Source organism: Lindgomyces ingoldianus (assembly GCF_010093535.1).
Source record: "Lindgomyces ingoldianus strain ATCC 200398 unplaced genomic scaffold BDR25scaffold_39, whole genome shotgun sequence".
Lineage (NCBI taxonomy): Eukaryota > Fungi > Ascomycota > Dothideomycetes > Pleosporales > Lindgomycetaceae > Lindgomyces > Lindgomyces ingoldianus.
This window is the reverse complement of record NW_022985200.1, coordinates 412687-426398: the sequence shown is the minus strand read 5'-3', so window position 1 is coordinate 426398 and position 13712 is coordinate 412687. Positions and strand designations below refer to the sequence as shown.

At 51.6% G+C, this 13712-nt stretch overlaps 6 protein-coding genes across 6 annotated transcripts; 4 read left to right on the top strand and 2 right to left on the bottom strand.

The window, feature by feature from the left end:
- Positions 1–1654: 1654 nt before the first annotated feature.
- Positions 1655–2527, top strand: BDR25DRAFT_360662 (uncharacterized protein; the record flags this gene model as incomplete). The annotated part of the gene is made up of 1 exon (XM_033696284.1): positions 1655–2527. The coding sequence occupies one exon, from the start codon at positions 1655–1657 to the stop codon at positions 2525–2527; it is 873 nt and encodes a 290-aa protein (XP_033542145.1).
- A 134-nt stretch (positions 2528–2661) lies between these two features.
- BDR25DRAFT_295415 (uncharacterized protein) lies at positions 2662–4601 on the bottom strand (the record flags this gene model as incomplete). Its single annotated transcript, XM_033688850.1, has 2 exons — positions 2662–4416; positions 4482–4601. 2 exons carry the CDS (start codon positions 4599–4601, stop codon positions 2737–2739), a joined length of 1800 nt encoding a protein of 599 aa, XP_033542144.1. The 3' UTR covers positions 2662–2736.
- Positions 4602–5242: 641 nt separating this feature from the next.
- BDR25DRAFT_240182 (P-loop containing nucleoside triphosphate hydrolase protein) lies at positions 5243–7404 on the bottom strand (the record flags this gene model as incomplete). Its single annotated transcript, XM_033685704.1, has 2 exons — positions 5243–5601; positions 5652–7404. 2 exons carry the CDS (start codon positions 7402–7404, stop codon positions 5243–5245), a joined length of 2112 nt encoding a protein of 703 aa, XP_033542143.1.
- Positions 7405–7966: 562 nt separating this feature from the next.
- BDR25DRAFT_306747 (phosphoribosylformylglycinamidine cyclo-ligase-like protein) lies at positions 7967–10422 on the top strand. The gene has a single exon (XM_033690695.1). It carries the CDS (start codon positions 8025–8027, stop codon positions 10152–10154), a length of 2130 nt encoding a protein of 709 aa, XP_033542142.1. The 5' UTR covers positions 7967–8024; the 3' UTR covers positions 10155–10422.
- A 675-nt stretch (positions 10423–11097) lies between these two features.
- On the top strand, positions 11098–12554 carry BDR25DRAFT_295406 (adenine phosphoribosyltransferase). The gene is made up of 2 exons (XM_033688849.1): positions 11098–11903; positions 11956–12554. Exons 1-2 carry the CDS (start codon positions 11324–11326, stop codon positions 12105–12107), a joined length of 732 nt encoding a protein of 243 aa, XP_033542141.1. The 5' UTR covers positions 11098–11323; the 3' UTR covers positions 12108–12554.
- A 100-nt stretch (positions 12555–12654) lies between these two features.
- BDR25DRAFT_318548 (YjgF-like protein) lies at positions 12655–13287 on the top strand (the record flags this gene model as incomplete). The annotated part of the gene is made up of 4 exons (XM_033691754.1): positions 12655–12697; positions 12749–12762; positions 12892–13059; positions 13117–13287. 4 exons carry the CDS (start codon positions 12655–12657, stop codon positions 13285–13287), a joined length of 396 nt encoding a protein of 131 aa, XP_033542140.1.
- Positions 13288–13712: the final 425 nt, after the last annotated feature.

Here is a 13712-nt window from a genome sequence, read left to right as displayed (position 1 = left end):
CAACCGAGTCAAGGTCTCGGGCTGATCGAGCAGCTAAACCCAGACTGAGAGCCTTTTCAACTCAGACAAATGCCCCGTTTAGACACGTTTGCGGCATCGGGCCAGGTAGTTGCCTTAAGCAGACAGAGATCTCTGTTATTGGAAAGATAAGCCAAACTTTAGCGGCTGCTGCCAGCGGTCGCGCCAACTTCACTTTCAATCTCTTCTAGCCCATTTGGGGCCACATACACCTCTAGACCATAACAGAGCAACCGGCCTATTTTGGTTGCTGGCCCAAATTCCCTGGAGTGACTGTTCACTTAACTTCCAGAATATCTGAAAGGCAAAAGACACCCCCCCCCAAAAATGGCAGCCGCCACCCGAAGGTCGGGACAACCACAGAATGGCCAAGAGCAGCTTCCATTTGTTAGGCAATGGACTTAAGTACTTAAAGGGCGTTTCATGCGTTTTTCAGTTGGTGGTATGTCGCTTCTGTGGACGTGAATATGTACTACTGTGCAGTAAACTGACATGACCGAGACTAAAGGATGTCACCCTAGACTTTAAGCATGGAGCGGACTCATGTTTGGTACTGGATGGTGATTTGAACTTCTTGGATAGAATGACGTATCTCACGCACTTGGTGAGCGTGAGATAAGAGAGGAAATAACATCAAAGTCTTTGGCGCCAATTGTCAGCAGAAGTATAAAAACATCGCTAGACAAATCATGTGCTGGCGGTTTCTTGAAGAAATACCGGGGCTCCAAGAACCTGTCCCCAGGTGGTCAAGAATGTGCCTCTTCATAGGGAGTTAGCTGATGTAATTGATTCGAGATATCCGTCGCCAAGGCAGTCGCCAACTAGAGACGAAGGGGCCCCCGAGAGGCACCGTAGAAGGCAAACCCAATAGGGCTGACAGAGAAAACATGAGGCAAAAGGAAGAGATTCTCTGATCTGTTAAAATGCTGACGCCGGTGCGGGAATGGGTCCTGACTTCGAGGACCTACTAGCGAAACGGCTCAGCATCAGCCCAATTCTCTCACACCATAGAATATGATCAATATGAGATATTTGGGTCCTCCATTCAATATCCACCACCTATATACGTTTCGGTTAGTAACCGTCTAGTGTAAACAAGCACCTCTCGGTTATACTGCACTGGAAGCTATTGCTCGGCAAATTTTGGAGCAAGTATCCGGCCAGGTAGCTTATTTCACGGAAGCCTCTTTCCTGGACTTCTTTAATGAGGACTGAGCTGAAGGTATTGACTCAGGTCAGTCCACGAAACCATGTTAGCTAATAAATATGCAAAGGGTACTTGGCAATCGATGAACCTCAGATTTAGGTGGGAAAATGACATATTTCTAGCCATGAGACTAACCCACTTATTTAAAACTACGGATTTTAAGCAACATAAAGCATAGCGATAGAGTCTACAGTGCATATTCACTCACCGCCGATCTTTGAAGTCCTTTGCTACGGCTTGGCGGCCGCCAGAAGGACTAATTCCGCTGTCCTTAAAGCCCAAGGACGAGAAGGTTGAGTGAGGTATTACTGCAAATGTGACCATTCACTCACCCGGCAATCACCTCCTTTGTAGCTTCCTTCCTGTACCGCAAATTGTGGCCCTAATTCAGACCACTCGTGTTCCCCGTCCTCTCTAGACAAATACAACATGGCAAACGCGAATCTCCCTCGATCTGCGCGTAAACAACCGATCCCTCCACTCGGATCTAATGCCACTGCCATTTCCCATAAAGGATCACCCGCAACCGCACTCGCCACAGTGCCTCACCGCAGCGGTTCCGGTTATGCATCCGATCAGTCCACCTCGTCCACGATCTCAGAGCGAGTCGCTGTGCCTGCAGTCAATCCAAGCCCACCCTCCCGATCACCGTATAATACAACCCCCAAAACTCCAAGTCCATTTTTGAAAGATACTCAGCTTCTTCCTGCCTCACAGCACCAAGAAAGGCCCATTCCTTCCAAATACTCGTACGTGCAGACGGCTCAGCCCCCACCCGCGGAAGCCGATACTTCATCTACTAGTGTGACAGAAATTGGATCCGCGTATGCTCCATCGTTAGCATCGGGTTCGAAGCCTTCACCTTCTCCAGGCCCAAGTTCGAGTCTTATGTCGTCTCTTGTTTCAAGTCGCATTTCTTCTCTCACTTCGCCTGCCCACACTCCACCAGCAACTACGACCAGAGCCCAAGATGTTGTGGTGACGGACGTAGCCAAGATCCATTCCAGGCCTCCAGAGCGTGTACCATTGGGCCTGAATACTGCCTACATCGTCCCACCGAGAATAGCATCCGCAGTAAAAGCAATGGGCCAGCAGAACTGGGAAGAGTACGTCCGATTGGTGGAGCTATTTGTGGATGGAAACATCGCTGAAGAGGCGCTGACTGCGAAAACAACTAAAATATTTCAGATAGGGGACATAAGAGCTGGAGAAATGCTGAGGAACCAAGCATGTGAGATGATTCGACAGGCGAGACAGGAGGACGATATCTCTTTTGGGCTCGATACGGATATGGAGCTATAGAGTGTTAAGGAAGACATAGCAATGAAGACTATCCCTTTGCTTGAATATTTTTATATCTAAAACGTGGTAATTTTTGGAAAGGTGAGGTGAGCGACTCCTAGCCTCACACCTCAAGAGCCAAAGGCTGTTGGTGGGGGGTTTATGCATGCTCCGCTTGGCTTCTTTGGCCACCCAAAAGATTCAAAAGCCCCAATGGTATTCTATGAGAGTCAAGATAGTAGGAGTATACTCACCTCTAGACCTTTGAGAGTGCTCGTGTAAATCGTCCCATTGCCTACCTTCCAATCTCCCTTGCCCCATAGCGTCTTCTCAATCTTCTCCACCCTTGTCGGAAGCACGACATTGACATGCCAGACATGATCTTCATACCCCAAGTAAACCACACTAACTAATACCTTGCCGTGTTTCACCCAAGCCGTCGCATCAACCAATCCGTTTCCCCCAATAACCTCTAACGGGACCCCATCTGCCTCAAGTGTATAACTTGTGAATTCAGTTCCACTCGCCAAAGTAGCGAGCTGGCCAGTGACCTTCTCTATTGGCTCACTTGTCGGATAAATCCATGCAACGATACCTTTCGCCCCGTGATTCAACCTCAAAATCCCCATCACAACCTCCTCTTCCGGGGTCGGGAATCTACTCCAGAAGCTACCCTGGTCATAAAAGGCCTGGGGTACCCCCCATACCGGCGCCCCCCCTGCACCTCTCGTGCCTTGGCTTGCCCATCCTAGCCATTCTTGATAGCGATAGAAATCGTCCATACGTGTCGATATGTCCAGAAATTTGTTCTTTACGTACTCGGGGTATGCTGGATCACCCGCATGACAGTCATCGCATCCACAGTCACCCCAAGTGCTGTTGCAAACGGTGTGGTATACGGGGCTGAAGGACGTATTTGCCGCTATGGGATAAGTGTCTTCGAGAATGATATGGGCGCCTGATGCATATTCCCCAAAATAAAAATTTGCACAGTTTAGAACCAGGGAGATGGGGTGATACGGGTCGAGGTTGTTGATGTGATGGAATGCTATATTCGTTGCGTTCAACGTGTCTCCCGCACCATCGGGCTCATCCGCAGTATAGTACAGGAGTAGACTCGGATGCTTTTGTAGTAAGGCAACGATTTCAGTCACAGCCGTCGTGTTTTGGTAGGTTCCCCGCATATCATACATGACATATAATTCCAACTCATCGCAGATTGTCAAAAAATTCTTTAACACAGTGACGTTTAAAGGCCACGGCGGCACAGGGTGGATGATGTTGTAGCCGAGTGCGCGGTAGGTAGAGAGATTTTTGGTAGCAGAGGCATTATTAAGAGTTGACACGATCCAGTCATAAGAAGTGTAGAAGGAATATGGGAATATTGGTTTCCACAGGTCATTAGTGAGGGAAGATTTCACCTGAAGAGCGCCATAGCGTTGGTCGATGCGGGACACACTTCCCGTGTCGTTGCGTGGAGGGAGGATCCGGACCGTGGATACACTTTGGTACGATTGCAGCCCGTCGGGAGAGGTCCCTATAATTCTGACACGAGTAGAACCGGTGTTCGTCCAGTCTATCAAGGATAAATCAAAGGAAAATTCTTTCCCAGTCGAGTTCACCTCAACTTTACCCCAAGGAACAAGGATTTTATTGTTCAAACTATTCCAGATTTGGATGTTAAGTGTCCTGAACGGTAAGGGTTGGGAAGCATTCGGGGAATTGGGCTCGAAAGTGCGGTTTTCATATGGACTCCCATAAATGTACGATACTGGGGTATCAACGATAAACGAGCCTTTTTCTTCAGTGCTGAGGTATAGATTCATCCGTGGATAGAAACGCAGGTCAAGCAATAGAGATTTAGATGGCTCCGGTGCAGTGAGCTGGCCGCCGGGGTCAAATGAAGAGTTCTACTTGCTGAGTTAGGATCTACCTCAAAATGCCAAAAGCGGGCGTGGTGAAAATAAAGGCCTACAGTTTCGCGATACGCCTTGCCACACCAGATGTCGACACCAGGCGGATTATTGAACGGTAGCACAGCAATGCTGCCCAGCCCGAAAACGAACTGCAGCAGTATGGCTTTCCCCGGTATCATGACGACCACCTGTGAGTAGACGAGGTAGAAAACGAGTGCATCTCCTTAAGATAGGAGGAATGCGGTATTTATCCGTGCAGAAGTACCATAAGATGGAGGCTGGGGCGATCTCCGCAAGGGAGCACTAGATTGCAACCCCTCATATAGCCAGGGGCAACCTTGGAAGATCGTTTTGAATTGTCGGGTTCGGTATGTCACAGACTATTGATAAGAACTATCGATCTTGCGTAAGTTTAAATTGCATGTGTTATGTTGCAGTACACACAAGCTCCTTATCGCCTTTTTCACGAGGTCACGAGCTAGATAGCATGCCTCACGTGACCATTCCTCTACTTCCGACATCGGTAGGTGCTTACACCCGGGAGGCCAAATGAAGACAAACACCGGGAGTGTTGACACTGAAGTACTAAATAGTGCCAAAATATGTGTTATGAGCCGTATCGGTGGAAGTAGCATTAAGGATCAATATAATATCAACGCCCCCACCCTGTCCTGAAACCCATTCCTCGGATGCCAAGGTGCTCTCATGCGGTGAAGCAGCAGATCATGATTGCTTGATCGAATGCTCTTTGCTCTAGGATAGCGGAAGCTCTAAAACAACCGGTTATTGAAAACGAATGTGACCTGCTCTTTAGGCACCACTAGTGGTAAATGCTTCCCCTCGCCCGCTCCGTGAACTGGGTCTCATTATGAAGGTGTTGGGTCACCTCGAGAGTCGTAATGATATGGTCGTGGCTTAACTTCACTTCCTTGCGAGTCGCAAGTAGACGGGCAATCTTCAAGATATTCTTTATCTGGCGACCGTTCATGTTCATACGAGCGAGCTCGTCAAGTTGCCGTTTCGATATGGTGTGCTCTTGTTGCGAGGAGTTGAGGAAGTTCTTCCACACCATCCGCCGGGAATCAATCGGTAGCTCCTGGTAATCGAGAGAGATGTGAATACGAGATTGAAAAGCAGGGTCAAATGTTTGTACTCGGTTGGTAGTGAGGAACATGGTACCTGTGACCGTAAGTATCTTGTGAAACTCAGACTTCGAAAAAAAAACATACCTTCATAGTACTCCAACACCCGTAGGAATATGGAGACAAGCTTATTCCTTTCCAGTTCGTGAAGTGAACGTTGCTCCAAAAATACATCCGCCTCATCTAAGAGCAAGACTGAGTTCCACCTTGTGCACATCTCAAGGATGTTTTGCAACTTAGTCTCCACATGCCGTGGATCAAGCCCAAGGTCTCCAGCACTCATCATATACAGCGGCACCTTCATTTCTTCTGCCACTGACTCGGCCGTCAAAGTTTTACCAACACCAGGCGGACCGCAGAGTAAAAGAATCATGCCTCGACCTTTACCCTCAATGATGTCATCGAATGTCTCCCTATATTGCCGTTGAGACTCGGTGAAGCCGAGAATGAGTTCTTTCTGGTTTTTAGGTAGCACTAGCCTATCGAAGGCGTCCTTCTGCCACTCGATTTCGTTGACACAGTTGACGAAAAAATTAAGCCAGAGTTTGTTCTTCAAGCTATATCCTCGAAGAAGTGGTGTGCAGATGAGCTTCTGTTCAGTGGTAAGAGGAATATGCTTAGCTGCATCGTCTTCATCTGCGAAATGACCGTCTATCGGCATTCCACTGTCGTCGCCGGCATCGTAGCTCTCCTCTCCATCGCTCTCCTCGCCATCGTTGGGCGTACCTGTGTTTTGAACGGGGTCCTTTTGGGTAAGGGGTGCGACAAATATGGCATGGCTCGGGTTGAGCCGGTTCCATCCATGTGTGTCAATCACGATCCGACCCTTAACATTGTACTTGTCTTTGGTGCCGAATGCACCATGTCGCCAAGCAATTCCGTGATACGCCTTGTAGTTCGGCCCAGCTAGCGACTCTGCCTTGGCGCCGCGCTGAATTAAACGGGCCTTAAGTGCATCTGCTTCGTGGTGGTACTCGAGTGGAAACACACGGAGCTGGGTAATGTGACGTGTGCCGCTGTACGCAGGAATCGAGAGGTTCAGTTTGTTCGATCCGAATTTGGTGCCATCCCAGTCCACATACTTGCAGGTGAGCCAGAAGCAGGGGTTGCCTTTCGTGTCTTGCCCGTATCTTGTCTCCTGGAGGGCCATCGCCGTCTCTTGTCCATCTTGTCGGGCAAATATCGTGGCACCGGGTTGGAAGAGGGTCCACAAATGCTCGTACGTCATAACCCTCTTTGATTTCATATCCTGCGAGGTTTCGATGAGGCTCTTGAACTCGTGCGTAAGCACATCGAGTAGTAGATCAGCGTGTCCTTTCGTTGTCCGGTCCTCCTCGGTCGCATCGCCCAAATCCCCGATGGCTTTCTGCAGTTCGGCCCAGCGGTGAATGAGAGGCTCGAATTTGCCGGAGAACTCTAGGCGGTTCAAGCCCACCGTTACACCCGGGTAGTTCTTCAACACACCAGCTAAAAGCTTCTTGAGAAGCGGGCTCTGGACAACAATAGAGTGAATGGCGAGAACCTTCCGCGGATCGTTGTAGACTTTGACATTTCGAACGAGCAAAGCCCATTTCGCGGTTTCGGCATTCTCCACCGGGTTTCCGACATCTTCTGGAATTGTATCTTGCCATTGGTATCGGCCCTTTTTGTCCTCTTTCCCGGAATATAAATTCTTCATCCCGCTCTTCATGCCTGGTTCCAGGTGCTCATCGTCTCCGCTGCTCACGCCATTAGTCACGCCATTAATGACAACATGTTTTGTGCCGTTAATGACAGCTGGTCGTTCATCATCAGAAGTCGACACTGTGGATGGGGAGCAAGACCGGTCCGAAGAAGGCATTGTCTTGGATACCCGGTTGCGGAAATTGAGTCTATCACGAAGGCTTTTCGTCCTCATGAATGAGTTGGGATGTGGAGAGGGGAAATGGAAGATGAGATGAAAGCCTCAGAGTACGCGAGGAGAGCTGGTATTTGTAGGCAAGTAGCTCGTTGCCTGATGGGCCTACTAGAAAGCGACTCCAGGATTTGAGTCAACGGAGGGAGAGAGTGAGGCCTCTCGGTGGCTGCCTAGCTTTAGAGCACAGCTTACCTCTAGAGTGAATCCGCCTTTTTGTGACTGCCACGTATCGAAGGCAAGGCTGGACCCGCATGTCTGCACACACGAATGGATGCTGTTCCACAACGTCTGGTCTGCCATGTCGCTGATGACTGTGGTAGTGCGGACTTCGCGTTGCTGATGGGGATGAGGATTCAGAGTAGTGGTAGTACCGTGGCTGAGCCACCGCTATCCCCATATAGGTTAGACAAATGGGAGCTGCCCCGCGACATCGGAACCCCGCGCCCGCTGGAAGATTGGTTGGGCCTGCCTCGTGCTGTAGCCTTTTTTGCGCGCACATTTAATTCCTCAACTCACTCAATTGTATATAGCCTCTTCACGCTGGGGAGCTTGGAGCTGCCGCTATGACGACCATTATCAAGGTTCCTTGCTCTTCGGCCAACATTGGCCCCGGCTTCGATGTTATCGGTCTCGCGCTCAACGTCTACCTGGAGGTGAGTCTCACAGTCACCCCCAAGACTCTCTCGGAGCACTCTCTCAATTGCCGCATCACGTATGAGGGAGTTGGTGCTGCGTCGGTGCCGCTGGTCGCCGAAGACAATCTAATCACCCGAACCGCCGTCTATGTCCTTCGCTGCCACGGCATCCGCACCTTCCCCGCCGAAACACACGTCCACATCAAGAATCCGATCCCGCTGGGTAGGGGCCTGGGCTCCTCGGGCGCTGCCATTGTTGCTGGAGTCAATCTGGCCAACGAGGTGGGTGGTCTCCAGCTTACCAAGGCCAGGATGCTAGACTACTGCTTGATGGAGGAGCGCCATCCAGACAATGTTGCGGCTGCTTTGTATGGCGGATTTGTGGGCACGTACCTGAACGAGCTCTCGGCTGAGGACACCGAAAGACTCGAGATTCCGCTCAGTGAAGTGCTCCCCGAGCCTGCTGGAGGAGTCGACACCGGTCTCCGGCCCCCAGAGCCGCCGCATGGCATTGGCCATTTCAAGAAGTTTAAGTGGGCACCAGAGATCAAGTGTATCTGCATCATACCTGACTTTGAGGTATCCACTGCAAAAGCACGGGAGGTTCTGCCCTCCACATACTCCAGAAAAGACGCTATATTCAATATGCAACGGCTGGCCTTGTTGACAACAGCCCTCGGGGATTCTCCCCCAGACCCAGACATGATATATACAGCCATGCAGGACAAAATCCACCAACCTTACCGACGCGGGCTCATTCCCGGTCTGACTGATATCCTGCAGTCTGTCACCCCTCAGTCGCACCCGGGATTGCTTGGTATCTGCTTATCAGGTGCTGGGCCTACCATTCTGGCGCTTGCAACGCACAACTTCGACGCCATTTCTAGCCATCTCTTGGAAGAGTTCAAGAAAGAGAACATTCACTGTGATTGGAAACTACTCCAGCCCGCCGAGGAAGGTACCACCGTCATTCGCCCTTCACCATTAGCAGAGCAAGGAGAGGCTCTGACATATGCCTCATCCGGAGTCAGTATTGATGCCGGAAACGAGCTCGTCAAGCAGATCAAGGCCTCAGTGGCCAGCACCAGACGACCTGGTGCTGATGCCGAAATTGGCGGCTTCGGTGGCCTCGTCGACCTGCAGGGTGCCGGTTACACAGAGGCGCCGATTCTCGTGGGCGCAATAGATGGAATCGGAACCAAGGTCAAAATTGCCTTTGAAATGGGGAAACACGATACTGTCGGCATTGACTTGGTGGCTATGAACGTAAATGACTTGGTGGTGCAGGGTGCGGAGCCTTTGATGTTCCTAGATTACTACGCCTGCTCTAAGCTGAACGTTGAGAATGCTGCAGCGTTCGTGAGAGGAGTTGCTGATGGCTGCCGACAAGCTGGATCCGCCCTTGTAGGTGGCGAGACAGCAGAGATGCCAGGTCTCTATAACGCGGGGGAGTACGACGCAGGAGGTGCTGCCATCGGTGCCATTAAGAAAGGGGCGACGATATTGCCTGATAAGCAGGCTATGATAGCCGGTGATGTCCTGCTGGGTCTCGCATCGAACGGCGCTCACTCTAATGGCTTTTCCCTCATCCGCAAAATCATCGAGATAAAGAGTCTTTCGCTCCATGACAGCGCGCCGTGGAGCACAGGTGAGACTGTGGGTGCCAGCTTGCTCGCTCCCACAAAGATTTACGTCAAGCCACTCCTGGCGGCTACACAGAAAGGCCTCATTAAGGGCATGGCGCACATTACGGGAGGGGGCCTCCTTGAGAATATCCCTCGCATGCTTCCGGACTCTCTGGCAGCCGAACTAGACGCGAAAACCTGGCCGGTGCCGGAAGTTTTCAAATGGCTTAAAGCGGCGGGCCACATCGAGGACATGGAATTCTGTAGGACGTGGAACACGGGCCTAGGCATGGTCCTGGTCGTTGATGCTCGCAAGGCGAGGACTGCAACAGAGATCCTACAAGAGTATGGAGAAAAGGTATACACCGTGGGGTCACTGGTTAAGAAAACAGACAAGGACTGTATCGTCCAGAACATGAATGTCTGGGGATGAAATCGCCTTAGTAGCAGGAACAGCTCCTTGTCACGTGATTCGAATTTTCGGATGGAACTGGTCGGCTTGCCATCGTGATGCTTGACAGTTGTGGCAGCTGCGGTGGATCCCTCAGCTTCTGGTAATGAGGGGTAGTTGTGGTCCCAACCGTGGGCGGGGAGAGCTTGAGCAAGTCGGACGTCCTTTGCAGGTAGTGAGCCCACAGTCCGCGTATACCATGGTTCATATGGCTTGCACAGGTCCCCATCATGGGCAGCCTTCAGACGGCAATCTACCACGCACTTGGCTCAAATTAACCGCAGGTTCACATCTTTTGATCTGCCTGAAATAGCTAAACATAGTCTAATCATGACATGTTAGCCTGTACACGGTTAGTTCCCAAGGTTCCTTCGCTAGCCGTGAGTACCTAGTGGATGTGCTACTTGCGTGAACTTTGGCGCTGGAAGTTTTTCGAGGGTCGTGGGCCTCCAGCAGGCTGCAGTGGCGTGTTTTTTTGTGGAGAAAAGGCTGCAAGAGGCGTTTCACAGAGGCTGGTTTTTTATCTCATATCAAGATGTAATACCTTACCAGAGCGGCCAACGATGTAACTGCGAAGGTTTCTGCTCGACACAGCGGCTTGTCCGTCCGCATCTTCCCACCGTCTCCCACACAGAAGGTTTGACAATATGAGTAATAGATTGGGTAATTTAGGAAGCGCTGCTGCGAGTAATATCAACCTTCAGCAACGCGGGCGGGTTGGTGGAGGAGCATTTGTTGGGAGGCACATGTGAAGGTAGACTGGCTTATCGGGCGCTCGACTGGGCAGCTCGCAATCCAGATGCTGGCGGGCTGAGAGCTGGCGGCGCGGGCGAAGGCAGCCATGCCTACCATAGTAATCCCTCAATGGCTATCGTCGAGCGTCCCACAAATCTTTCCTCTGACGCTTCGGTATCGCAGCGCCTGGGGGGCCGTGCTCGGTCTGAGAGAGGCTTGGACTCGGCATCATTAATACTCTCTTGCAAGGGTTCTCGCCCATTCGTCCACCGCAGCCCCAGCACCCAGAGGGTGTGCAGCTATGCCAGTGTCCGGAACGTTTTCTCCCAGAGTCCCAGTCTAGCGATTTTTGTTTTCGCAGTCAGGTCGCGTCACTTCTAACCCGCAGCCCTCCCTTCTCCCTTCTGCCCTCTAACATGCCACCCACCACGCACGACAACACGATCGCGAAACCACCCACCAAACCCTCTGCTACAGCCGAACACCCCCCGCTTCAGAAGCCTGATCCTACACTCGAGTCCAACAATGCCCGAGAAGGAAGACTCCCCTCCACCGCCTCCTCCCGCGCCCCCGAATTCACCAGTCCTGCGATAAGCTCCGAGCTGAACCTTCTCACGACAAGGCTGAGAGGCTCGCTGCGTCAGTTTGAGGACTTCCCCTCCCCTGGGATCATATTCGAAGACATATTCCCGATCTTTGCGGATTGTGCGCTGCACGGGACGCTGATACGGGCCCTGGAGCTGCATGTGTTGCAGGCCTACGAACAGCCCCCCGATGTCGTGGTGGGCTTGGATGCTCGCGGCTTTCTCTTTGGCCCGAGCCTAGCTCTCCGACTCGGCGCGGGATTTGTTCCCGTGAGGAAGAGAGGCAAGTTGCCTGGAAAATGCGAGACGGCCAGCTTTGTCAAGGAATACGGCGAAGATTATTTTCAGATGCAGAGCGACGCGGTGAAAAGGGGACAGAAGGTCCTAGTGGTGGACGACATCATTGCTACAGGTACGCAGGCTTTCAGAAACAAGACAGGACGACGACTGACTAGCATGTGTAGGCGGCTCAGCGGCAGCAGCAGGGTCGCTGGTGAAGAAGCTTGGAGGCGAGTTGCTTGGCTACGTCTTCATTCTTGAATTGGACTTCCTGCAGGGACGCGCAAAGCTTGATGCGCCCGTGTATACGCTTTTGTCAAGCCAGGCGAAGTCATGATCCTCCTGCTCGACACCTAGGGTTATTCTGCATGGGAAAGGCGCTTTGGTTTCTCACGGGGCACATATTGCATAATACCTCGGGCTCCGCAGCCCTTACACTGACGGATCCGGCAACATGATATTCTCACCTCTAACGTGGCATTCACGAAGGCTAAATAGACAGGCGACTGAGTGTTTCAGACTCGAATATAATGCTTTGATCGCTGCGATGCTACGGCCAAAAATTTTGGGGGGCCCTAGCCCTGCCCCTCCATCCACAATCACGCCAACTAAGGCCCAGTAGCTCCGAAAGACGGCAGCCGGCCACCCCCACCTTCCCAGTCCAGGGTTGCGACCGCCCGATTCGGCATGCGTCAGGGCCTATGGTGAACCTCCCGACGATAGCCTCTGCGGATTTTCACGCGTTCATGCCCGGCTCACCATACAGTAAATTGCGCGCTCTTCCTTCCCAACTCTTACACTCCGTGTCTCGCGGCCAGCCAATTCTCCACCGCCGCTTCCTCATCTTCCATCCCCAAACTGCACCTGCCTCACAGCGCCACACCATGTCCGACATCAAGAAGGTCCTCACTGCCAATGCCTGCCCACGTAAATACTCACCTCTGCCGCGCATGACTGATGGTTACTAATCAACGGCAGCTGCTGGGCCTTATGTATGTCCTCCTGTCTTACTCCAACGCAAGCCACTTCCATAGTAAAGCATTTGCGGCTTCGCTTCGTCGCCTTGCCCGTCTCAGCCCCGCTCCGACCGAGGCTTCCTCAGACAACTGACAGGACAACAGTCCCAGGCAATCATAGCCGGCCCGCACATATTTGTCTCTGGCCAGATCCCCGCAGACAAGGATGGAAAGCTTGTCGAGGGAAGCATTGGAGAAAAGACGGCGGTGTGCTGCAATAACATCATTGCTATTCTCCAGGAGGCGGGGAGCGACATCAGCAGGGTAGTGAAGGTATGTGCAGCAGCAACCCGCAATTACTCAAGAGCAAGTGCTCAAAGCCCTCTTCAGGTCAACGTCTTCCTAGATGATATGGGTAATTTTGGTGAGATGAATGCAACCTATGAGAAAGTCTTTGCGCACAAGCCTGCTCGAAGCTGCGTGGCAGTCAAGCAGCTGCCGAAGGGCGTCCCGGTCGAGATCGAGTGTATTGCGCTTGCTGGTAAGGAGAGCAAGCTGTAACGGGAACGACCGGGTGTTTACAAGACTTCTAGGTTAAACCCCCTGCGGTTTAGGACATGTCAGAGTCACCCCAAAAGTAGTTCTCTAATGAGAGAGGTTCACTTGTCAATGGACTCTTCTAACGAATCAAGGGTGACGTTGTGGACAGAATCCTCTTTGGAACTCTGTAATGAACTCGCCGAATTATATCTCGTCCTACGCACTCATCCTCTCTTCCACATTCTTGGCAATTCTGTCTCGTGCCGACAGGTTCATGCTGATGCCATCTAGAGCGTCGGGTTTCAAAGATCAAACGCCCTCTCTCGCAGCCGCTACTAAACTACCAATTACATTATCGTTTTCACATCTCATTAGGCCATGGGAAATGGTTCGCTTGACTTATTCCATGCAAGTGTTCCTAGCTTTATATCATGGCTAATTATATA